This window comes from Rhincodon typus, chromosome 30 (assembly GCF_021869965.1).
Source record: "Rhincodon typus isolate 14 chromosome 30, sRhiTyp1.1, whole genome shotgun sequence".
Taxonomy (NCBI): domain Eukaryota; kingdom Metazoa; phylum Chordata; class Chondrichthyes; order Orectolobiformes; family Rhincodontidae; genus Rhincodon; species Rhincodon typus.
In genome coordinates this window covers 19,162,832-19,189,235 of record NC_063361.1, presented here as the reverse complement: position 1 = coordinate 19,189,235, position 26,404 = coordinate 19,162,832, and the positions used below count along the sequence as shown (strand labels likewise).

Below are 26,404 nucleotides of genomic sequence, written 5' to 3'. Positions count from 1 at the left end.
TAAACCCCTCAGGTTTATGACCCTTAGGTTTTTATATTTCAATTCTAATGCTGCTGATTGAAAATTGCTGTTTCAACAGCAAGTCCAAGAATACAGAGTAATCTCTTTGTTAGATTCACACTAGGCGACGGGTGATTCCATAACGGGAAATAAAATGCAGAAAAGTGATCACAACATTGACAATTTGACTTATTTCTGCGTTTAAATGTGTCTCATTTAAAATCCGGGAAACATTTGATTTGGATCTTTTCAAGTCTAGTTTCTTGGAGGTTTCCTCAGTGATTACTCCCCAACTTTTGTATTTTCTGAAAAAAAAACTGATGAGTTGGCGTATCAATAAAAGTGATTACGTGTATGTTGGTTAGGAAGAGCTAAGCCGTTCCTTCACTTGAAAGTTTTCCAGCCCCTCTTTGACCCAGTCATGCTTCAACGTGTCTCTGCTCTGTAACAGCCTCTGAAACGAAGCCAATAAAAAAGTGTCTTTGAAAAATGATGTGCCTTTGCCTAAAGAAGAACAGGTTTTAGAAAAAGAATTATGGTTCATCAAATTAAATGGGTCTTGCGTCGGGGTTAGGCTGGGGGGGGGGGGTTACAGAGAAAGAGGGAGGGCGTGGAGTGCAAGTATGAGTCCAACAGCCACATGGCGGCTCACACCAGCCATCCAGAATTCCCTCTTTCCACCCCGATTGGAGGAAGGCATCTTTGTACATGTTAGTGGATGGTCAGAGACAATTGGACCCTCCCGCAGGCGGGGACTTTGCCGGTTTCCAACTGGAGGAGGAGATTTGTTTGGGGGGGAATGCCTGGAGATGGGCGGCAACCGTTCACACCTCCAAAGCCTGGCACACATAAAAGGGCAGGCGATCTGCAAACGGAACAGTAGGAAGTTTCTGCTGGGGCTCGGTGCTGAAGCTTGGAATTACACACCAGAACCATTGCATGTCCGGACGTTAAAGAAAGTTTCCCTTTTTTACCCCAAAGAGTCTACATGTCTAATATTTAGACATGTTCAGCTTTGTGGATACGCGGACTTTGCTGTTGCTGGCAGCAACGTTAGTGGTGGGAAGATGTCAAGCGGACGATGACAGTAAGTGTTCCTTTCTCGTTTTCCTTCTGTTTCGTCCTGAAGAACTGTTTTGAAAAATCTCCCGTCTATCGCCCGCTTAAGAGGCGAACGCTACGAACGACATAACGGGAGAGGGATGCACAACTTTGAATTCTATTAAAAGTTTGCAAAGAAAGCTCTAATGTGAAATTGACTTGCAGGATTGTAGATCGAAAAAATGTCAGGCAACATTTTCCTGATGTTAGTTTCAGACGGTAATGTTTGGAGTTTTCCGAAAGCTTGTTGAGTTTTGTTCGAACTATGCAAACGATTTGAAATAGATTACCGCAACGAATTTCCTTTTATGGAATGGTTTTTCGATCTCTAGGGGATGGGTGCATTAAAAGAAACCACATTCGTGTATTACGTGGCTGTCAGACTGTCTAACTTCTCCGCCAACCTACAAGAATTGCTGTATCCACCCCGTTTAAGAAAGGCAAACAGAACAAAGACAATTGTTGGGACCATATTAGTTGGAGTGAAGGAGTCTCGACCAGACAATTGGTTGAAAGCAGCTTTTGATAGTGGGTGTGTCACTTTGGAGCAGATCCTTTGTGGCGAATTTCGAATAAATTGGGTCCAAATGAAAATTGGTGTCAAAGAGAAGGAAAACAGACCACAACGCGAATTAAAATACACTTAAAATATTATTAAATTGAATAAAATGCATAAAGGGGTAAAATCTGGATTTGATTTTTAGTGATTTTGCCTAGTTCCAAGTTTAGTTTGCAGGTACAAATTGAATTTCAGGCATAAGGTAGCTTTAAAGAAAATCGAAATTGTTTCAATTCCGAAAATTAGCGTATTTAAAGTTCAAGCCAAGAAACTAAGTTGTTTGAGGGGGAAAAAAAAGTCCAGTGTTCGGAATAGAAGCAATCCAGATGTTTGGACATTATATTCAAAGCCAAGCAAGTTGCGAGCAGGAGTCCAGTGCTATGGCTTAACAGCGCCATCTCTAGACAACATGTAAAATGGTAGCTATTGTAAACTGGCTTTTTTCCCCAAGACAACCAGGTTCTTCTAATTTAAAACAAAGACAAAACTGGCGGAAAAAGAAACTCAGCAGGTCTGGCTGCATTTGTGGAGTGAGAAAGAGTTAACGTTTCGACTACGATATGACTTTTCGTCAGAAATCCACTTTAACTCTGATTTACTCCACCACCACATTAACAATTCTGCACGGACGTGTTTTAAATGAAACGGCGTACTAAAAATGATGGATTGAGTCGGATGCATTTTTGTGCAGTTTACTGCAGTGCTAAATCTGAGGTGGAGCTTGAGCGCCATCTGTTGAATTTCTCGCCTGATAATCTTAGCTTGAGAGCTTGTGTCACTCAAGCAACACGTTTCATTAAATAACGTGAGCCTAAAATAAAGGAAGCCCCTTTAAAATAAAGACCAAAATACTTGGTGCATTGTTAAAACTTAAATGTGGAAAATTCTTGTGTTGCGTACAGGTCACAATGTCAAAAGTGCATGTTCTTTTTAAATTGAGGAGTAGCGTTATCAGTTCTATCTTAGGCTGTTTGGGATACAAAATAAATAGCTAAACATGAATCTGCATTCATTTACTCGTCCCTTTGAAGTTGGTCACTTTTTTCCCCCAAAGCCGTTCTTGCCTTTCTGCCCATTAGAGGGCGTTCGGTATCACTGTGGTTGATATATCCCGTTTGATTCTCAGATAGCGGACCTAGCTGCTACAAGGATGGAGAAACGTTCGAAAACAAGGATATCTGGAAACCCGAACCCTGCCTGATTTGCGTCTGCGACAATGGCCGGGTCCTTTGTGACGAAATAATCTGCGAGGAAACCATCGACTGCCCCAATGCCGAAGTGCGCGACGGAGAATGCTGCCCCGTCTGCCCCGAAAAAGATCGTGAGTGTTTGCTGTGGTCCCTTAGTCAATTGTTCGAAGGCGTCTTAACGTGCTCTCCGCCAGCCACCTGACAACTTATGTTAGATCATCGCCTTGCATTCCCAAATTCAATTATCAACAGCAAACTAGTTCAGGAAAAGGTAGCAATAATAGGTGCGAGGCAGCAACTGGAACTGGAATGAAGTATCCACTCGACTGGACAATTCTCAACATTGCTTTTTAAACCTAGTGACAAAATACACATTACGTTTGAAAGCTTTAGATGAATTCAGTTCAAAACCAGTAATGGTTACATTATACTAGTCAGTCAGCATTTATGGTTTGCAAGAAACGTTTTGTCATTTTATGGTGAAAGTGACATTGAACGTTATGGGGTTATTTAAGACAGAAGCACCACAACCACAGCCACAATAAATAAACCACTTTTAATTTTAATTTAATTGAGTGTCTTTGATTTTTAAAAAAAAAAATGTTATTGTCTTTTTCTGAATCATTTGATCTGAAAGAGGTTTTGTTTAAACCAATTTAAGCATTTTGGGTTTGATTTTATAAAAATGGGTTACAACTATGACATCATTGAATGATTCAGTGAACATGTCACAGCCCCAAGTAGAGCTAAAACAGGAAGGAGTCTTAGAAGTAATGTTCTGTTGCACTCTCCTCCCTCAAAACATATGCGCAGTAAATAAACTATAAGCTATTTCTGAGCAATAATTACAATGCTTTCTGTTAGTTGAGAAAATGTGTTTATAAATTAATCTCTTTTTTATTTTGTTACAGCAGAAGGCGGAGAAACAGTAAGTACATCATATTCATTTAGACAATATGACAATGACATATTTACATGGTTACTTGTAACATATATATCCATACACTGACTTATTAATTTTTCTTTCCAGTATCCCTCTGGCCCTGGTATTCAGGTAAATAGAAATGCTTTTTATTTACAGGTCAACAAAAGATATTCTAAATACACAAAAGTTGAACATTTATTAACTTTACCGTTATTTGCAATTTAAATTGTAATACAAATACATTTTTTTCAGGGACCTCAAGGCCCCAAGGGAGAACCTGGTCCTAAGGGTGATAGAGTAAGTTGATATTTTTAAACCATCTTGTTGTTACCATCTTATTGAAACAAATTTGATATTATTGTTTCCAAACTATTAGGTCCTTGATTATAACATAGCTTTTTTTGAAAGAAGTTAAAAAATGTCCAAAAGGCTATCTGAAAGAAAAAAGAGCAGATATTCATAGACACCATATGTAAAATGTAATAAGTTTTAAAACATAGAGGGCTTGAAGTTTAATGTATTACAATCATCCACCGTTAATTGCTAGTATTATCCTTTTGGGGTTGCATTAAAATGAACACTAATCCTTTGCCAATGATGGAGAGGCTTCAGAGACAGGAAATGATGGTAAACAGGAAGTGACAACTGAAGAGATGACAATAGCTAAGAGTGTTGCTGAGGCTACAATTGCAACTAAAGTGAAATGATATACACAATATTTTCTTCTGTAACAACGAACATAATCTTTTGCATCTTTAGGGACTTCCAGGTTTACCAGGAAGAGATGGAATCCCAGGACCTCCAGGTCGTGATGGCCCCCCTGGTCCACCTGGTCAACCTGGAACATCTGGCCTTGGCGGAGTAAGTGACCTTCAATACTTACCTGATGAAATACATAGTGCAATGGTTCTAAATATTTTCAATACATTTCACAGGCTGCAGACATCTAAAATCACTTTGCTTTCTTCCAGAACTTCCTCCCTCAGATGAGTGGTGGCTTCAGTGAGAAAACATCTGGCGGTATTCCAATGCCTGGACCTATGGTATGAGCCCATCTTTCCCTTTTCCTTATAATATATGTAAGGTGCAACAATGGCCCTGCATAGGTTATAAAATTTTATGTCAGTTTGACATTTCTGAATTAAGTAAGTTACATGTAATCACCTGAGAATGAAGAGACGTAGAATTAACTTTGATCTAACAGAAAGAAAGTCTGTAACATTGAATGGTTTTGAGTATTAAAACTATTAATTTAAGATCAGGGAAGAGTAGAATCATTGGCTTGAGGACAGAGATTAGTAGGTGCATGTGTTTTTAGCTTTTGTTTTGATGAGTTTTGACACATTGTTATCATTTTATTTCCAACTTAAGGTTAAAAAAACAAGTTACAAAGATCCATAAAACTGTGTACTGTTTTACTAACAAATCTTGTTTATGTCCTAGGGTCCAATGGGTCCCAGAGGAGCTCCCGGCCCACCTGGTGCACCTGTAAGTACACAAATGCTTTTTTTCCAATAATGTCAGTTGATCTTTGACTATTGAAGTAAAGGTTAAAAGTTGATGGAGCTAATACTTATCTAAAATATAAAATGTTAATCAATTTTCAATTATAAAAAGGAGAGCAGAACTTAAATTGGAAAGCAATATAGATTCTGAGTACACTGAAAAACCATGATTATTAAAATGTGCTTTATGTTGTTTAATCTTTAGGGTCCTCAAGGATTCCAGGGACACCAAGGAGAACCTGGTGAACCAGGTGCACCTGTAAGTACTCAGTAAACTAAAAGTCACTGCTGTTCTCCTTAAGAGCACCATATTGATTCACGTTCAATTTGTTTTAGAAACATATAATTTCTACTTTATAAAATAATTCCCTTCAAGGTGGGATTCTTTTTACCACTCAATGCTTTGTGAAGATAGTTTACAAATGTATAGATGCTGGGAATGAATGCTTTATGATACCAGCTGACAGTTTCACTAACAGATTGAAAGCTTAGCCATTTAGAGCAGTGAACTGAAAGACACCAGTTCCTTGTGTTTACCATGTCTTAATATTGTGACTTTACATTTTTAACACTTTAGGGTCCAATGGGTCCACGTGGTCCTCCTGGCCCTCCTGGAAAGAATGGTGATGATGTAAGTAGTACCAAACGGTCTGTAAATGTACTTAGTACAAAAATATAAAACAGTTAGCTACTTGCTTTCTGTTTTTGGACAGAATTACATGATACATTCAGCTTTAATTTCACAAATCTATTTTTGACTATTGAATCCATTCACTTCTGCCCAACTGAATTTATATTGGAGCTATGTGTGATAATTAATAGCATAAATTTTAAAACCCAGTCCTTGAAACGTACTGAATAGAATTAAATTCATAAATGTGCATGTTTGTGTCTTATTCAAGATAATTGACAGTTTACAAATGGCTGACCTTTCTCTTTTCCTCCATAGGGTGAAAATGGCAAGCCTGGTCGCCCTGGTGATCGCGGTGCCCCCGGTCCTCAGGTAAAGCATTTTCCACCAAACCTTCTTAAGGATATTGCAACATGCCTGCAATCTAGTATGTCAGTTTTTCTCTATCACGTGCTTAGTTACTGATTATAGCACAAGAGGAAGTGGGCATACTGAAATTATCAACATTCAAACATATTGCCTTGGTATCAAAAATGCATGAATGCATCCACCTTACATAATTCTCCACTTCTTTGCAAAAGCAGATTTCCTATATTTTACAAACCATTTGTTATGTTTTAGGGTGCTCGTGGTTTCCCTGGAACTCCCGGACTTCCAGGAATCAAAGGACACCGAGTGAGTGCAATTTTGCAGTTTGGTTAAAAGTGATACATCAATATGCAGACAATTATGTTTGTGCAAATGATACTGAATGTTTTTGTATAGTAAATTGAATTCCTAAAAATGTGTTTGGTTTCAAAATATTCGTTAGTTTAGTAGAGCCTTATTTTTCATCACTTTTCCCTTTCTGTGCAGGGTTACAATGGTCTAGATGGTGCTAAGGGTGATCCTGGACCTGCTGGACCTAAGGTAATGCATCCATGTACCTTTGACAAATTTTGTTATAATGCTGTCTTTTCCTTTATGCACAATAGTTGTATTATTTGTGTAATAATAGCTCAGCATTCTAACAGTGATTTTCATTTTACTTATGAAAGGGTGAAGCTGGTGCTCCTGGTGAAAATGGCAGCCCTGGTGCAATGGTAAGCAAATTAACCTTTTTCCTGCAAAAACAGCCATTACAGAGTTCCTTGGGAAATTACAATATGTAAGAAATAAATTTTATCATATACAGTCCATTTGTTTGATAGCCATTTACATGGATATAATTAAGCTGTAAAGAACAAAACACACTGGGCCTGGATGAGTGATATCAATATTGTGTAGGAAAACAGTTTGCTGTTACTATCTATATGTTCTTCAATTAATAAATTAAGTAAAAAAAGTGGACATGAGTATAAAGGAGAGAACACCATAGGAGCACCCACATCTGATATTTCTGCAGATTCTTCATTGAAAAACGTAGGTAACAAGAATCAGTCATGCAATTAAATTTTGCTAGAGATTGCTCTGATCTGCTGAAGATAAGGCCTAAGATGAAGGGAATCACCAAGAAATTGGTGGGCCTACCTTTGAAATAAAATTTGTTACCTTTGTAGATGGATACTGCAATCACTTTTACACAGAAGCAAAAGCTATGACACCATATGGTTTTGTAGTTATAATGATGGATAGAAGTAACATTATGTATTACTTTGAACAGGGTCCACGTGGTACCTCTGGTGAGCGAGGTCGACCTGGTGCCCCTGGTCCTGCTGTAAGTACAAAATTATATTTATAAACTAATTAGAATACCTGTATGATTTGCTGCCTTAAGGATTTATTTTACATTTACTTGTATAGTTGTTATTTGACTCATTTGGTACAGGATAACAATGAGCTCCTCCTTTAACTATTGCAGGGAGCTCGTGGTAACGATGGTGCTGCTGGTGCGGCTGGCCCACCTGTAAGTACCTTTTGTTTGATTTAATCCCTCTACATAAGATTTACAGATTACTTTTTCTCTTCTCCAGAATGTAACATGATCTAAATACTTATCTTTCAGGGCCCTGTTGGTCCAGCTGGCCCCCCTGGTTTCCCTGGTGCTCCTGGTGCAAAGGTATAGTATATATGCTACAATTTGGCATTTAAAATTATGGCTATCTCTTGATCCAATTGATGTTCTTCATGATACCACCTTAGCAAGCATGTCTCTGAATGGGAAGAAATGAATAAGAAAGCTCCTTCTGTGGTAAGGAGGTCAGGTTGAAGCAAATTCAGCTCAGACATGGCTCATACATTGCAAATTGTTCATGCCTTACACTGTTGGTACAGTACCTTATCCTGGTGGCTTTAGTGCCTCAGTCTGGTGTGAGAATGCGGTTACCTTTGACTCCACCAACTGTCCCTAGAGAATAAAAGTAGCAAGCACTATTCTTCCTTGTTATGCTGCTAGTTTGGATTTAAAAGATATATCTAATGCATTTTCCAAGAAATTTTTCTGTCAGAAGAATGCTGTTGACTGCGTCTCTCAATTGCACTCGGTGATGCATTGACATTACGCATCTTTGTGAATAGTTCTTGACTATTCTCCTAAGGAGAAAGGAGTGATTTTCATTTAAGCCAAGGCAGACATCTAGCCCTGAACATTTTTGTTCTGAGCCAGAACAGAGGTGAGGTGTACCTCTTGAAGAGAACTGTGGTCTGAGTTTCAAAATGGAGGCAGTTGGGTTGTAGATTTGGGTGGGAATAGTGCGCAAGATTTTCCTAAAATATTCAGATTAATATCTGATTAAACCAAGAGGAAATAAACAAAGGAACAATAATTTGAAATGAGGTTTGCATGCGCATTGAAACAACATTAATTTTATAATTTTGTGTAATAGGGAGACCATCTTTATGTTAGAATTACATTGCAGCTAGAAACATGGGAATGGGTCATTTAGCTCCTTTGTTGTTCTGTGACCTAACCTCATTAGAGTTAAATACTGTTTTAGTTTAGTGTAGAAAACTGAAAAATAATTGTTCCTTTATTTATTTTCAATGAGTTCACTTTATAAGTATTCAATATTTTCCTATTTTAATCATATCTGTTCATTATGGATATTACAATTGGACATCAATGTGTGTTGAGATGCCAGCTTGATGGGCACATGCTAAGAAGCCGATTACATTATGGAGTAAAGCCACTTCGTCTAGTTCAAACTGAATAGCCTCAAAGGAACACCAAACATTGTTCAACTTTGCAATGCTCAAGTTGTCAGACATTTTTCACTTCTGTGACGTGTCATGGTATGCTTTAATAACCCAAACAAAATCCTAGTGGCTTCTACTCAGTAAAATCCAGGGATATTCAGGAAATGATGGAATACCAGTCCTTTGGAAAGGGCCTAGCCATTTCTGCCTGAACATCTCTGTGCTGCACTAGAATTCTAGCACTAAAGACAAATGAAGCAGTTTGTTCAATCAATGTCGATCAATTTTGTTTTTGCCTTAGGGTGAAGCTGGTCCTGCTGGTGGTCGTGGTGCTGATGGTCCTGCTGGCGCTCGTGGTGAACCTGGCAACCCTGGACCTGCTGGCCCAACTGGTGCTCCTGTAAGTATTTGAGGCTGGTTGGGGGGGTGTGGGAATTCATATTGGGATTAGGGATATTCTTCCATAGGATTCCTGAAAGGGCAAGCATTTGTTGCCCATCCTGAACTCAACTTCATAAATTAATTCTCCTTGTTTGAAATTTCAAAAGACTGTCAACCATAACATTTTGCATCTTTTGATGTTTATGTGCACCTAAGCTTTCTCAAACATTGATCTCATTTAATTCTTTTTTTTCATCATTAGGGTCTCTCTGGTGCTGATGGTCAACCTGGAGCCAAAGGTGCAGCTGTGAGTAAATAATTTTTTTTGCTTCCTGAATTATTTTGGTAAACTGGGATTTTCTGGTAAATTGATGATTGTAATGAGTGATATTGTAACTGCTTGTGTTTCAGGGTGCTCCCGGTATTTCTGGTGCTCCTGGCTTCCCTGGTCCACGAGGACCAAGTGGTCCACAAGGTGCTATCGGACCTACTGGTCCTAAGGGTAACACGGTAAGTGCCTTCTGGATCCACAGAACTTTATCTGTTTCTCATCTTAATAATAAACACTGAGCCATCCACTACATTGAGAGGGAGATTAGAATAATCTTTCAAGTGATAGTGGCTCTGGTGTATTTCTGGACCAGCCATTCCATCAAGATTTTAAGTCACATGTTTTGCTACCAAATGAAGCTTTGAATGGACTTGTATTACTCCAGACTCAAAGTTAGTTGTATATTTATGATATAATGATACACCCCAAAATCAATAAATCGTTTAAATAAAAGTAGAAGTTTAAGTGACTTGGCTTATATTTCATCTTTAGACCTATTCCATTCTGCCCTATTAATTTTCATAGTATTTCTTACTTCAGTTGTTTTAGCTTTTACCTTGCCCTTTGCCCCACCTGTTCAGGGATTTGACTTCTATTCCAAAGTTGAGTAAGTTGTCTGTCAAGTGGGCCAACTATTAGGCTGAAGATGGGATCTAATGGCTGTTTTACCATTCACTTGACCTCTAGGACATCAGACCATGAACTGGTCTGATCACTTAAAACAAGTGATCTATCATTTTATGTGTACATTTTGAAAACAAGCACTTGGTGAACATTTTCTTCAGCAATCCAGAGAATTGATCACCATCAAAATAAGATACTCATCATTGAAGTGCTAAAGCTTAATATGAAGGCCAAAATCCACAACTCAAGTTAAAGAAAACTAACCAGCTGTGCTGTATTGACAAATTTAAAAGAGTACTGACCATTGTAAATTTTTATTCATTAATAGGAACACAAGTATGTATGTGACCACAAATATTTTAACTACAAAAAGTAAATCTAGCTCTTACTTTATCTGCAGTCTAGTTGATCTGTACACATTACACAATGTCAAATAGCTGACATTCCATGAAAGTCCAACTGATCTCCCACTGTAATTCTCATATCAAGTCTGTGGAACATCTGTGGAGATTATAACCAACAGCTGAACACAGCAATGTTCACTGTTCCCATAGGGCTTTGGTGATCTCCAATTGGACATACAACAGAACATCGGTAAAGCTTCTGTAAAATTTCAGGACCAAGTTTTCAGAAGAGCCAAATCACTTTTTGTAAAAGAACCCTGATTCATAATTGACCTCTGATGTTTAATGTCATTTGTTTGTCCCTTTAGGGTGAGGCCGGTGCTCCTGGTGTCAAGGGTGAACCTGGTGCAAAAGGTGAACATGTAAGTATTTGTCCTCAGCTTTAAGCAATTATTTGCATTCAGCAGTTTCATAGGTTTTAATCTAATAGGAAATATGATCAAATGTTCAATAACAGTTAATGCAACAAGAATGAATTGCCCCAGTGAATGGTTACTGATAATAACTTTGATATTTTCTAGGGTATTTCTGGTCCTTCAGGTCCTCCTGGCCCAGCTGGTGAGGAAGGAAAGAGAGGTGCCCGTGGTGAGCCTGGCATTCAAGGTCTTCCTGGCAGCCTTGGTGAACGTGTAAGTTAAAAATGCTATTTTCATCATTATTAAATTGGTAGGCTAATGTTTCACCAATCTCTGAGGTAACAACAATGATGCGTAATCTTGTACCTTTAACTTTCTTTCCATTGCAGGGTGGCCCTGGACTCCGTGGTTTCCCTGGTAGTGACGGTCCAATGGGTCCCAAGGTATGGAAATTCTTCTGAAGTTCTTCTGTTCTGTTCATTGTTACAGGAACTGTGCAGTCTGTAAATTCCTTCAAGTTTCTCAATTTATATTTCTTTCCTGTTGCAGGGTGTTCAAGGAGAACGTGGTCCTGCTGGCCCTCTTGGTCCCAAGGGTGCCACTGGTGAACCTGGCCGACCTGGTGAGGCTGGTCTCCCTGGTGCAAGAGTGAGTATTTAACAAGGATAGGGTGGCAGACTAACACTTAAACAACACTCAAAGGAACTGTCTCTGTCACAATAGAGGACAACAAAAGATATAATTCCAAAACTGCAAATAACATATGAACAAAATGTACAGATTAGGCAGTGCTTCTGGCAAGATGATATGTCCACGCATCAAAAAGGGACATATTTCCTTTCCACATTATATATAACCAAAACCTAGATGCAAAACTTGTCCTTTGAATCATTTCCTTTGTTTTATGCTCTTGTGTAAATGAGCAAACTGAAGAAAATCTGATTCTACATCTTGTCTCACAGGACATTATCTTTTCTTACAGTAACTTGTATAAATTATGGAATAAGCTGTAAAAGAAAAAAATGCAAAATTTAACTTCTCTTTAAACTCTGTGAAATACTTGATACAAATCTAATTTGCTACTATTAAAGACATTGGCTCCTGATAGAATTTGGTGTAAAATATCACAAAGCACTTTGTCTCCTTTTGTTTGGAAAGTAAGAAGTGATTCTGAGAGTGTTTTCTATTGAATACATTCTAATAGTATTTTGAGATTATTCAAATGCAGAGGTGGTGTCCTTCACTGGCTACTTTTTCAGGCTTCCATTCATGATTGTATCACACTATTTAAAAAATAAGAAACATTCTTCTCCGTTTACATACAAACAAAACAGTAAATTTTCCTTATTGTTTCTTGTAGTACAGTACAGTGTACATTAACTGCTGAGGTTGCTTATCTAATTGCAACTCGTTTTGCAAAAAGCATTGGAATATTTCTGAAGAATTTGTTAGGCACTATGTTAATTCAGTTTTGTATTTTAGGGTCTGACTGGTAGCCCTGGCAGTCCTGGTGCTGATGGAAAGCCTGGTCCTCCTGTAAGTATTTATTTCCCTAAGGAAAACATTTTAGTATATTTGCTGAAAGCTGTTCACCAGATATGTACTAGGGTGTCATTATAAGGCATGAAAGATTTGAAAATTTTAAAGAAATCATGGCCCTGTATTTCAATTTATACTATACTACTTGTTAATTAAACAAATGTAGCAAATATCTCTGTAAAAGCCATTTAGGTGTAGGTCTATGACAAGCCTACAAATTATCACCATCTGATATTCTACATTGATCTAACAACAGGGTCCCGCTGGTCAAGATGGTCGCCCTGGTCCACCTGGTCCTGCTGGGCCAAGAGGTCAGCCTGGTGTGATGGGTTTCCCTGGTCCTAAGGGCGCTGCTGTAAGTACCAAAATCAAAAGCCACACAGCATGTGTTATAAACCTTTAAATGAGAGCCAACATCCATTAAAGTGTGTGGTAACATCAACTGCCCAAGGTGTGTGAATGTGCAGAATAGAGGATTTCTGTTGATAAACATGCTTTTGTAAAACACGCCAATAGATGTCTTAATATAATCACACTATCCTCAATGTCAGCTTAGAGTTGGAATTGAGTGGATAGATGCAGTAGTAAGTGGCACACCCCTAACTTTGCAACTTAAGCCCTCGGAGGTTTTAGTAGTTTAGCCCCTTTGTTAAAGCTTCTTGTATAAGTTCTAGATGCTTTTACCTATCTGATTATCACATACAGTATTTTCCAGATTCATTTGTTTGGATAATTTTGTGGAATTTAACTAAAGTCACTAGTACGAAGCTTTTGATAGAAACAAACAACATGTAACCTTATGAATTAAGAAGATCTAATTTATCAAGAGGTTATCTTAAAAAGGTCTCAAGTTTATATGAATCATATAAGCTCATATTTACTCATATTTTGCACCCTATAGGGTGAGTCTGGCAAGCCTGGTGAGAGAGGAATTGCTGGTCCTGTTGGTGCAGTGGTAAGTATGCTGCTTGGTGTTAGCTCCCATTACACTTTTTTTTACTAATATTTTAATGATTTTTATCATTCATTAAATTAACACAAATTGTAAAACTTACTCAATCTCATAACACTACAGATTCAACATAACCTTTAATAATGTTCACAGATCTGAATTGAAAACTCAATGAGTAGCATTTGAAATTGATGATTATCACTAATGCATGTTATTTAATTATGTTCTCTTGTAGGGTCCTGCTGGTAAAGATGGTGAAGTTGGTGCCCCTGGCCCTGCTGGCCCTGCTGTAAGTAATAAGCTAATCAATTAGGGAAATAAAAAATACTTAGCTTAATAAATGAAGCAACCCCAGCATTATGTTGGAGACTGGCTAAGGAGAACACTGCAAAAGAAAATATTGTGTCCATTCCGTTTTGTCTTTTGCAAATTTTTACTAAACCAGATATTAACAAACATGTCATACAGTGCCTGTTTTTATATTAATATTATTGTTTGCACATAACATCAGAAATTGGATGCATCATAGACTGGATACCAGTCATGTATTAATTTTGAATTAACATGTTATAAAAATTAAACATATATAAAGGAATGAAAACCAGGATTTCAGTCTATAATTACCTTTTTCAAACAGGGTCCAACTGGTGACAGAGGTGAACCAGGACCCGCAGGTGCTCCTGGCTTCCAGGTATTAGAAACTTCAATATTCTTCAGAATTTTGTAACATCATGTGCACCATTGATTTGGATTAATGCATTACTCTTCCAATTTATTAATACACAATATCACAATTGTGCTTTAATAGGGTCTCCCAGGTCCTCCCGGTGCTGCTGGGGAAGCTGGCAAACCTGGTGAACAGGTGTGTATTTCACGAAAGAACCAAAGATTGGGGTATTCTAAGAATAATTGGATTTAAATGTTAGTTGAAATAAATAAATCCTCAGGTTCCTGGATAGCAAATAAAATTAGAGTTAATCAGAGGAAAACAAGTCATTGTTTTTGTGGATACTTAATAGGAGAAGGTTTCTTTAGTAGGTTAAATTAACCATTAAAAATACATTTACTAATGATATGCGCAGAGAAAATCTTTCCCAGTTTGTGGAGACTTTAGATACAGTCTTGTAATGGAATGTTATTTATTTGGTTCAATGGCAATAAAGGAGAAATAAGGTGACCATTTTGGAAGATAAGGGAGAAGCTGTTCTATTGAAGTTCCATAGTTAAGGCCTGTGTGAGTACTTTTTGATTTTAATTACAGTTTAATTTTGTACAATAGGGCTTGCCTGGTGATGTTGGAGCTCCTGGTGGTACTGGCCCAAGAGTAAGTTTGTAATTCAAATTGCCGTCATAACCAAACTAAAAATAAATTGCAGCCACAGAATTTGAATCCATGCAATTTTCTAATGGTACAACCTGATTTTCTTTAGGGTGAAAGAGGTTTCTCAGGTGAACGTGGTCCTCCTGGTGCTATCGGCCCTCCCGGCACTCGTGGTGCTCCTGGCTCTCCTGGTAACGATGGCCCCAAGGTAAACCTTCACACAAAAACCTACAAGAAATGACTTTTGAGTCAGAACTAAAATGATTTCATATTTTCTAAAGGCACTAAATGAAGGGTTTCCACATCAACAACATTCATTTATGATACTTGCCATTCCAGAAATGAAGTTGACTGACAGATACTACTTCATCTCAAACCAACCTTAATTTGCCTTTACAAGTTTTCTTTTAAGTGGGCAGTGTCGTGCCAGATGTGGCTTCATACAGAAGGTCACATGCTGAGGTTAGGCTAGGTGAGCACTGCGTATGTGTACCGGGGGCTTAAGGTTCAAGCTCATTGGAAAATGTTTGGAATGAAGATAAACACTTAGGAAGTTAGAAGTAAGTACACATGACCTTCAAACTGATGGGTAAAGCATATGTCAGCTGTTGGCTACAAGGTTGGGATTGGGTCTGTACTTTTGGGTTCTGGATGGAGGGTACAGAGATCAAGCAGAGACACAGTTGGAACTTTAGGGTATTAGATTGGTTTGCTAGCCTGGAGAGGAATGCAGCAAGAATTGGAGTAAATTGCTCGATGGTACATGAAGTGAATGACCCTATGATGCATAGCTTTATAAATATAGAATCCCTGCAGTACAGAAAGAAGCCAATTCAGCCCATTGAGTCTGCACCAACTCTCCGAAGAGCATCCTACCCAGACCCACCATGCACCCCTAACCCCACATTTGCCATGGTTAACCAACCTAGCCTGCACATCCCTGCACACCACAGGGTAATTTATCATGGTGGATCCACCAAACCTGCCCATCTTTGGACTGTGGGAGAAAACCAGAGAATACAGCTGAAACTGATGCAGATAAGGGGAGCACGTGCAAACTCCACAAAGGTAGTCACCCAAGTCTGGGGGTGAACTGAGGTGTGAGGCATCAGTGCTAACCATTGTGCCTCCGTACCACCCAACATAAAGGTGCAAGCACAATGTCAGCATATAAACCTCATCAGCTTAGACTTCATACCTGACAGTGACACATGTGAAAGGTGGAAATAGCATAAAAAGAGCTTCCCAAGAGACAAGAGAGTGTGTGCATAACACCTTTACATTTTCAAATTCCATTCTCTTTTCCAAAACAAGCAAAATATTGAGGCATTGACTTCTTATTCAGATGAGCTAACGAGAAGTCTCCAGAGCTGTTCATTGCTTTAAAATATGCACCAGACATTATTGTAACCATGTTTCAACAGATACAAAAGATATTCATTATAACTTTGAAAGTCTTCACTTGCTTTTCGGTAATCTTTTTCCCACATATAACCTGATAATATTTGCTTTTGCTTACTCCTTTCAGGGTGATAGTGGTCCTGTTGGTGCTCCTGGTGGTCAAGGTCCTCCTGGTCTGCAGGGTATGCCTGGTGCCGTTGGTATTAGTGGTCTTCCTGGTGCCAAGGGTGCAAGAGTGAGTATACTCTGCACAATTATCTTGCAATATTCTGGTAGCTTTGATTAAACTGTTGAATGACTGTAAATGTGAAGATATTAGTTGTTATTAACTCTTTTTACTTAGGTGATGAAAAATAACTTTTCTTGACTTTTCTTTCTCTCCAAAGGGTGAGCCAGGTCCAAAGGGAATTGATGGTGCTCCTGGCAAAGATGGAATGAGAGTAAGTAGTCAGATTGTTTTCTAAATATTCTGATTATGGCCATTGCTGTAAGTTTGAAAGCTTCAGGTGATTTCCTGGACCAGTGCTCTTACTAGGATGTTGTGATGAATGGAATTTCAGGCTGGAGAACTAATACAGTCATATGACAGTCCTGTCTCCTACCTGTAGTCCCATTGAGAGCATTTCCCTACTGGAAGCATGAGTTCAATTGATGTCTCCTATTATTACATGGATAGATTTAAAATGAGTCATATTGACATTCAAACATATCCCTCCATGTTTCAGTACAATCAAGATCTGCCAGTTTTTGTGATACTAATTTCAAGATGTGATCATTTTCTTAGGGCATGACTGGAGCAATTGGCCCACCTGGTCATTCTGGAGCTCCTGGTGAGAAGGTATGGTTTTTCAATGCTTCTTGTTACTTTCTTACTAAAATGCTTTGAATAGAACTATAAACTGAATCCAATTCACCTGTGAAGTGTACACACAATCACGAAATGACATAAATAATCATCTGAGGACTTAACATTCCTTTCTCAAAATCAATAGCAGCCTACACAACAAAACAAGTTGTCACCATTATAGCCAAATCACAGTTTTAATACATGCTTCTTAAATGCATTATATTAATTCAAAACTTTCATCTTATGTTTTGTTTATAGTAATTTTTTGTTTATCCATTGGTTGTAGGGTGAAGCTGGTCCTCCTGGTCCTTCAGGTCCTGCTGGTGCTCGTGGTGCTCCTGTGAGTAATTTATATTTAAAAAAAACATACGTTACATTAAGTGCATTTTTAAAGACCCTTGTGCTGTTGGTAGGTCTAACATGCAACTGGTGTGACTTGCAAAATCATAAGCTAGGTATCCACAGTCTCTGCCTAGCTGCCTGTCAGGCCCATCATAAAGCACTTTTGTACTTTTCAACTCTTACATTATTCAATATTTTTGATATTTCTCAAACTAAGAATGTTTCATTGATGGTAATGTATGCTTTTCATCTTTTATTCTGCTGTTTAGGGTGACCGTGGTGAAACTGGTTCTCCTGGCCCTGCTGGTTTTGCAGGTCCTCCTGTGAGTATTGTGAATGTGTTTCCTATTAAAACCTATGAGTTGTTAATAAATATGGTCTGCAGATGGAGTTTATCAGCAAATTAATGTATGAATGGCTTTGATGTAAATTTGAAAAATTTGTACATTTAAGCATTTGTTAGGCAATGTAAAATTAATTTTGTTACCCTATCTCATAATGATTGTAGCAACATTTGTTAATAATATTATATCTTGCCCCTAAGAGCATAGTGACAGTATATATTAGAATTTGTGCAGCATCAATGTTGCCTGGGTGAAAATAGTTATAAGTCTTTCTTTCCTTAATAGGGCGCAGATGGTCAACCTGGTGCTAAAGGTGAATCTGGTGATACTGGAGCAAAGGGTGATCCTGGTCCCCCAGGTCCTGTTGGTGCAGTTGGAATTGCTGGTCCTCCTGTAAGTAACGATAAATAAAGCACAGCTGAAAACTGGATTTTTAACTTAAAAAGTGAACTTTATTTTCTGTCACATTTTAATGTATATCGGTATCTAATCCAAAGCCACTGTTTTCTATTTCCCCAGGGTCCAGCTGGTGCCCCTGGTGCTAAAGGTGCTCGTGGCACTGCCGGTCCACCTGTAAGTCCATATTTTGAATTATTTCAAACTAATGACTAAAATCCTCTTCAAGGCTGCTGTGTCAGGTTCTGTTGACATTTGGTACTTTGTTCATTTTGGAATCCAGAGATCATTAGCCATAGTGATATATTGCCCGAAATTTTACAGCAATAATGACAGCAAAGTAATGAGTGTTCGTTGTCATTAGTCCATTGAAAAAAACAGACTGTAACATGTAGAGTCCCCACATGTTCTGATTAATGTAGAAATCCAGCCAGTAATTCTACACTTCACCAGAGGATGTGCTTTTGAGTACTCTTCTTCTTCACTCCACCACCAAACCCTGCCCCCCCAACACCTAACATGCTGACTGTAATCTTAGGAGCTGATGAGAATTTGTATAATTTTGCTTCAAGTATTGTAAAACTCTTCAAAATAGTTACACCGTAGCTGGGTTTTATTTGGCAAACTAACCGTAACTGGCCCTGAGCAACTGTTAAATATTGATGGAAATGAAATTTATCCATAATCATAGAAATTTCACATACCCTTGAATAAATGTTGCTCTAGGAAGATTGCTTTTAACTTCCTGATTTACCATCTGTGAATGCTTCAATGAGATTGGAGCTTAGCTGCATGATGATGTCTGTGTTGTAGTCCCATGCATTCCTCTGACATGGCATTGGACTTAAACTGCTGTCTGGAAAGGGGAAGCATGTGCTACAATGATTGTTAGATCTTTGTGAACATCTTTCTTTGAGGTCAATGGAAAGTGCCTTTGCTTAACTGCTGACCAGAAAATCTGGGCCATAGACTCATATCTTTTGTGGGTTTGTGATTGCGTCAATGGGCCAACTGAGATAGGTTAACAGATACACGCTCACAGCTGAAACGTGGTGGACAGTGAATTTAAATGTGCCAAAAGCCATTTTGTAGGACAGCCATTTAAATTTAAACCAACTGTTGTTATTTCCATGTCATAAATTACTAGAAGAATTTTCATTATAATTCTGAAAATGTCCATCAAAAACCTGATTAATTCAGACAAAAATTAATTCTTTTAACTATTTGCTATCTTGTTTTAGGGTGCCACTGGTTTCCCTGGTGCTGCTGGTAGAGTTGGTCCACCTGGTCCAAGTGTAAGTACAATTTTACAAATATCTTTACATGATTTATTCTGTTTATTTCTTAATATATTCAAAATCATGAGGCAGTAGGATACTGGCTTTAATATTGATATATCAATACAATCTTAGACAAAATATTAACATTACCAACCAATATTGCTTATACTTTGCAATGTAAGGACATTTTCTAAACTAGTTCTTTACTATCATTGTTGTTATTGAGTTTATAGGTTGGGACATACACATTATAACTGTTGCATTCACTTGTAGGGAAATGCTGGTCCTCCTGGCCCATCTGGCCCTGCTGGAAAAGAAGGTGCCAAAGGTATTCGTGGTGAAGCTGGCCTTGCTGGTCGGCCTGGTGAACCTGGTGGTGTTGGTCCTCCTGGTCCCCCTGGCGAGAAGGGTTCTCCTGGCTCTGATGGTCCTCCTGTAAGTTTGTTTGGCTTAAAACACTCAGACTTGAAATCTCAGAATTAAGAAAATCATTTTTAGCAATTAACAAATGTGCAATTTTCAAAAGACATTGAGGACTCATTCTTGCAATTAGGACTAAATTCAGTTATTTGTTTTTAAATGATCATTTCTAAAGAAGCAAATTAATCCAAGTTAGCAAGATAACATAGTGGTGAAATTCAGTTCTTTCATTGGTATGGTGATGCATACCATCAGATGGCATTCTTAATGGGTGACCATAAGTTTTGCCTACTTCCAAAGTCACATTTCTCCTCCTTATAAACAATTGAAATCTAAAGCTTTTTACTCTCTTAACAACCACTGTAAGCTGTTTAATTCCATTGTTGCCAATCGTCAGAATAAGTTTTGCAAACATAGTGTACTGAATCTTTGTATGTTATTGAATAAAACATGAAGTAGGGTTTCAGTGTTTCAGATGCTCACCTTATTAACTGATAGTTACTAATTTTAAATAGGAATAGTTTTGACAAACTATCAGTTAGAACATATAAAACCAATTTGTTTCAGTTCTTTTATAACTTTTATGTACATCTTTTTCTCATAGGGTCCATCTGGTCTCCCTGGACCTCAAGGTCTTGCTGGCGCACGTGGTGTAGTTGGTTTGAGTGGCCCAAGAGGAGAGCGTGGTGCCATGGGTCTCCCAGGCAAAACTGTAAGTTGCAGAACAATACCATTTTTCTGCAAAGCTGCATGTGCACTATATAACCAGAATCCAATATCCCACATCTTTTCTAAGCCCCTGAGCTACCAAAAAACTGTGTTGGAATTAACAGAATGCACTAATTTAAAGATAGCTGGCTGTGTTTATCGATGCTTATGAACAGACTTCTGGATCAAGGTGTTCTTCTGATTTAAAAAAAAGCAACACCATTTATTCTTTGATTTGTCATGTTATAGTTATGACTATGAAGTTATATCTTTTCTTGGCCAAAGTCCTTACACTCAATAAGCAAAAACTTTTTTTCTCTATCCTTTAGGGTGAGCCTGGAAAACAAGGTCCAGTTGGTGCACCTGGTGACCGTGGTCCTCCTGGCCCAATGGGACCTCCTGGCCTTGCTGGCCCACCTGGTGAATCTGGTCGTGAAGTAAGGATGTTAATAATTTCATTCCTTGAAATATTGATTTCTCATTATTGTCCCCAAACATTAGTACACGAATGCAGTAGCTCTTCAGTTTAAAATTTATCACCCTTTTGTCATCTGTCAAAATAGCAGAGCAAAGCATTTCAATGCAAGTACATAAACATAAACAGGGTGATGCTTTATATTTATAAATATATAGAATTGAGCACAAAATGCCTCTGAACAAAATAACTTACACTGAATGCAAGTAGTTTGGTCCAAATAGTTCACGATAGCATAAAAGCTCCTGTCAAGCCTCTCTCCAACTTTCCTCATTTATTATCATAGTGTTCACTTCCTTTTTTCTCGTATCTCATATCCTCCTTCTCCTTGTCCTTAAATACATCTATACTCTTTGCTGCAAGCACAGGCAGTGGTTGCAAGTTCCATATTCTTTTTAGATTTCTTGGTGGCTGTCTTAAACTGATGCCTCCTCCACTTACCTTCTAAGAGGAAGCATTCTGTCTGGATCCATTCTATCAAATCCTTTAAAAATGTTAAAGACCTGGATCCATGCTGTACTCGCATCTTTTTCTGATATGTATAGCCACACATTTCTGGTATCATCCTTATGCATCTTCTCTGCACCATCTCCTGCACCTCCGTCCTTTTTATGACTAAAAGTGTGGTCTAACTACAGTTTGATACAGGTTTAGATAACTTATCTACTATTCCTCAAGAAATAGTCTGCTTTTTATGGCCTTGCTAACCTGTAATTAACTCTTTGAGACTGGTGTAGTTGTACATGCAGATCTTTTGTTCATTTACCAACAATTTACCATCCAGTTAATAACTGACCAGTGAAAATTAATTATATTGATGCACAAATTAACAAATGCCAAATTTATATCTTTGCAACAATTCACCCTGAAGTCAATTATTCTGATACTTCCACAAATCCAACTCCCTGAACTATTTTTAGAGTACATTTAGAGGCTGTGTTTACATCTCTGCATATGCTTGTGATAGGGTAGATTTTTCTGAACCCTTGGCATAACTTTGGTGTAAACCCCAGAATGAATAGATATGAGTTGCTGCGATGTCTCTGCAATTTTAGTATTAGTGTCAGGTGACTTCAGTTTCACAGTCAGATCCAAAAAGTCACGCTAACTCGATAGTAAGACTCAAGCTTCTTCTGTTGGTGTAAGATTTCTTCTCAGGACGTTTATCCTGTTTTCCTTCTTTGGTAGTCCTGGCTCTTTATTTATGCTGTAGTCAATAATAACTTCAACATTTGTGTGAAGTGAAATCTCTTTGCACCAACACCTGTAGTTGTAGTGCAAATAAATCCCGAGATTGTTGGTGAAAGGAATGAAACCAACGCATTTTAATATCAAATATTAAGATTTACGTTGTACCTGCTTTCAGGGTGCCCCTGGTGCTGAAGGTGCTCCTGGTCGTGATGGTGCTCTTGGTCCTAAGGTTAGTTTTTCTCCATTCCAAGTTCACAAATAACATTTAATAATTTGAATACATTTCCTTTGAATTGTGCTTATTGTATTATAATGAATATGTTATTCCTGTGTAGGGTGATCGTGGTGAAAGTGGTCCATCTGGTCCTCCCGGTGCCCCTGGTGCCCCTGGTGCCCCTGGCCCAGTTGGTCCTTCTGGCAAGAATGGCGATCGTGGTGAACCAGTAATTATACTTTTTAAAAAATCTTTTTATATGGATACATAAAATTATAAGCATATTGCACTCTAGACAAATTCTTCAGACATACAGCCCTGCCACAATAGATATTTAGCAAGATTAAAAGATCATGCAGTTAATTATCATTAATGTCATGTTAAATCTAGCTTCTAAAGTGAACAACTACAAATTGCATGTAGTCATTTGTTCAAGTTCCGTTGTTAATTTCAAATGAATGCAGCTAATTGAGTCAAAGTGTTTTTGTTCCTGAAAGAGACAAAACTGAAACTTTGAGTTATTTAAGACATACAGATTTCAATGTGTGTAGTTATAACGTATAAATTTGAAAATTATGTTTACATTTGGGTTTCTTTCTATCCTTCAGGGTGCTCCCGGTCCTGTTGGTCCTGCTGGTCCAATGGGTCCACGTGGTCCTGTGGTAAGTTATATTTGATGTTTAATATTCTCTTTGCTTAAAAGACAACCACTCATCCTTTCAGAGTTGTTGACAGAAATTCTGAGCAAAAACTGATATATTTACATGAATTGGACGATATGCGATTTAGATATAAGCAATAGTTAAGCTAATTTGGTTTCTTCACTACTGATCAATGAAAACACCAAAATAAATTCATTAAACCAAATTGTATAAATGGGATTACAAGAGACGGCTTTAGTTAACTTGAAAGAGGAAATGTTCGCACAAGTAAAGCGAGCATTTGGTAGCTTTCCAACATTAGGGAGAGTGAAATACAAAATATGAGCAACTAAAATGAGCTCCTTTTCATCTCACTTCAGGGTGCAGTCGGTCCCCGTGGTGACAGAGGTGAATCTGGTGAGGCTGGTGCAAGAGGTATCAAAGGCCACAGAGGTTTCCCTGGTATTCAAGGTCTGTCTGGTCCTCCTGTAAGTTATCCATTTTCATCTCAGAACTTTAGCTTCATTCCCTGTCCAAAATTGTTCTTTCCTGTGCTATGTTTTCCATATTGAAATAATATTTTCTGTAATCCCAACAGGGTCCTCCTGGTGAGCAAGGTCCTTCTGGTCCTGCTGGCGCTGGTGGCCCACGTGTAAGTATATTCCTCCTTTCAATGAAAGCAATGTCACTTTTCAAGTTCAATAGTAGTTTCATATAAAATGCGGTGTTCAAGCATTGTTTTAATAGAAGAAAGGATTTGTAACTAAAACAGGAAAGATTTGTAATGTGTGGCTTGATTGCTAATCATTTGAATTAAATGATTAAACTATTTTCATTAATGTTAGGCAAACTATATGAATATGTTAATAAAACTACACTGGCTCCATTTGTTAATGTGTCTCCTTTCCGACTAGGGTCCTGCTGGTCCCAGTGGTGCTCCTGGCAAAGATGGTATTAGTGGTCTCCCTGGTCCTATTGGACCACCTGGTCCTCGTGGTCGTAATGGTGACATGGGTCCTGCTGTAAGTAGCACCTCTCCTGACTCTGTTGCATTTGCAAATTAGAATGAACTTCCTCTCCTTCTATACAGCCTTACTTAACTACAGTTGTGTTCACCTTCCAGGGCCCACCTGGACCTCCTGGTATCCCTGGCCCACCTGGTCCATCTGCTGGAGGATTTGACTTCCAATTCGCTTCACCACAAACTGACAAAGGCCCAGATCCACTCCGTTATTTCAGAGCTGATGATGCCGGTGCTGTTGCAGATCGTGACATTCAAATTGACACCACTCTTAAATCCCTGACCCAGCAGATCGAGAGTATCCGCAGCCCTGAGGGCACCAGGAAGAACCCAGCCCGTACTTGCCGTGACCTGAAAATGTGCCACCCAGATTGGAAGAGCGGTGAGTTTAAATACTTAAAGCAATATATATCCATGTCATGTACAGAATCAATGCTGAAATTAACCGCACAATATATTGGATGTAGGGACTATCATAGTCATACGCAAACTGCAATACAGTAATAAAAGAATTTTATGTAAAGAGAATTGGTACTTTAATGAAAGCAAAATGTAACTGCATAAAAAAGTTCAGAATTATATTACTAGATAGATGGTGAATTTTCTTAAAACCCTACAAACTGACTGAAGCCAAACTTGACGAAGCAAGGATGGAACACTGATGATCTTTACCATTTATTTCATAGGTGACTATTGGATTGATCCTAACCAAGGCTGCACTCTGGATGCTATCCGTGTATACTGTAACATGGAAACTGGTGAGACCTGTGTCTACTCAAGCCCACAATCCATCCCACGAAAGAACTGGTACACAAGCAAGAATCCAAAGGAGAAGAAGCACGTCTGGTTCGGCGAGAACATGGATGGTGGCTTCCAGGTATAACGTGTAGTCACAGAAGAAAACACAAATGATTATCCACTACAATTTATGTATCTAATTATGTTTTACTTATGATGCAATAGACGGTTAAAATGGACTTGCTTAGTGGAAAAAAAAAATTTTCTAAGTCGTGCAAATGTTGATTTTAAAGCATAAAAGTGCTTCAAAACTGTATGTCATTTGTCTTCAATTAATAACTTTTAGGAATAACCTGAACTTACATTTGTTCTCTTTTTTAGTTTGGCTATGGTGGTGATGATGGTGTCCTTGCTAGTGATGTTGCAATCCAAATTACCTTCCTGCGTTTGATGTCCTCCGAGGCAACCCAGAACATCACATACCACTGTAAGAACAGCATTGCCTACATGGATGAGGAAGCTGGTAACCTGAAGAAGGCTATATTGCTCCAAGGTTCCAATGAAATTGAAATCAGAGCAGAAGGCAACAGTCGATTCACATACAGTGTTTCTGAGGATGGTTGCACGGTAAGTGTGAAATGCAATAGTTTTGTTGTTTTCTTCTCATTTAGAAAGTGGAACTACAGGATCTCGGAGCACATTTTGACCTTGTTTATTAACAATAGACAGCCAATAGAATTAGTAAGATCTAATGCATTGTATCAAGCAACTTGTTCACTTGCCTTTAGAATTTTTAATGCTCTGAGACATGCTATTTCCAAAATGAGTCCAGATACTTCATCGAGCAAAATTGTCAATTTTTCTGCTGGGTGATTGAAAGGATTCTAAACAGTCTGTACAGGTGATTAAAGATGAAAATAATTGGAGATAATACTAGGAAATAGGTACTCCATCCAATATCACAAGTTATTGATGATGCTTGATTTTTTTAACCCAACAGAGACATACTGGCGAATGGGGCAGGACAGTCATCGAATACAAAACAACGAAAATAACACGAGTGCCTATTATTGACATTGCACCTATGGACGTTGGTGGCGCTGATCAAGAATTTGGTGTTGACATTGGCCCAGTCTGCTTCTTGTAAAACGGACTTGAAATTTACTTGCAGTCATCTCTAAACTTTCTATGCATTGAATTCTAATTCATTCGACAGCCACGGTCCACTTGCTTAAACTTCGGGCCAGAAGACGGGTGGGACAACTACAAGGACACTTTTTTATGTTCTCTGTTTCTATGGCAACAGGAAAAAAGTACTTGTCAGGTGTAAACCTTCCCCTGGAGTTAAGAGATCACTGCAGGTGACATTTTGCCATATACCACTGCAGAGAAAAACTGAAAGATTGTATGTACCATTTTCAGGTGGCAAAATAAATTTGAAAAAATGTCAAAA

At 38.3% G+C, this 26,404-nt stretch overlaps 1 protein-coding gene across 2 annotated transcripts; it reads left to right on the top strand.

Moving 5' to 3' along the window:
- Positions 1-868: 868 nt before the first annotated feature.
- On the top strand, positions 869-26,404 carry col1a1b (collagen, type I, alpha 1b). 2 transcript variants are annotated; one of them, XM_020533101.2, is made up of 53 exons: positions 869-1,087; positions 2,787-2,981; positions 3,765-3,778; positions 3,881-3,904; positions 4,028-4,072; positions 4,535-4,636; positions 4,747-4,818; positions 5,219-5,263; positions 5,486-5,539; positions 5,858-5,911; positions 6,230-6,283; positions 6,533-6,586; positions 6,767-6,820; positions 6,949-6,993; positions 7,554-7,607; positions 7,752-7,796; positions 7,896-7,949; positions 9,327-9,425; positions 9,669-9,713; positions 9,818-9,916; positions 11,074-11,127; positions 11,287-11,394; positions 11,511-11,564; positions 11,671-11,769; positions 12,604-12,657; positions 12,917-13,015; positions 13,562-13,615; positions 13,848-13,901; positions 14,250-14,303; positions 14,421-14,474; positions 14,892-14,936; positions 15,043-15,141; positions 16,462-16,569; positions 16,721-16,774; positions 17,119-17,172; positions 17,468-17,521; positions 17,793-17,846; positions 18,153-18,260; positions 18,387-18,440; positions 19,505-19,558; positions 19,817-19,978; positions 20,568-20,675; positions 21,001-21,108; positions 22,513-22,566; positions 22,673-22,780; positions 23,160-23,213; positions 23,573-23,680; positions 23,791-23,844; positions 24,107-24,214; positions 24,316-24,595; positions 24,900-25,090; positions 25,333-25,578; positions 25,952-26,404. In XM_020533101.2, exons 1-53 carry the CDS (start codon positions 1,006-1,008, stop codon positions 26,096-26,098), a joined length of 4,386 nt encoding a protein of 1,461 aa, XP_020388690.1. In that variant the 5' UTR covers positions 869-1,005; the 3' UTR covers positions 26,099-26,404. The 2 variants fall into 2 exon arrangements, with proteins under 2 accessions (XP_020388690.1, XP_020388689.1); XM_020533100.2 differs by having other exon boundaries at positions 3,762-3,778.

Excerpts from the sequence above, each read along its gene's own strand:
- col1a1b (XM_020533100.2), top strand. The coding sequence starts at position 1,006 with ATGTTCAGCTTTGTGGATACGCGGACTTTGCTGTTGCTGGCAGCAACG. Across the intron at positions 15,142-16,461 it reads CTGGTAACGATGGCCCCAAG|GGTGATAGTGGTCCTGTTGG; the intron begins GTAAACCTTCAC and ends TACTCCTTTCAG. Across the intron at positions 17,847-18,152 it reads CTGGTTTTGCAGGTCCTCCT|GGCGCAGATGGTCAACCTGG; the intron begins GTGAGTATTGTG and ends TTTCCTTAATAG.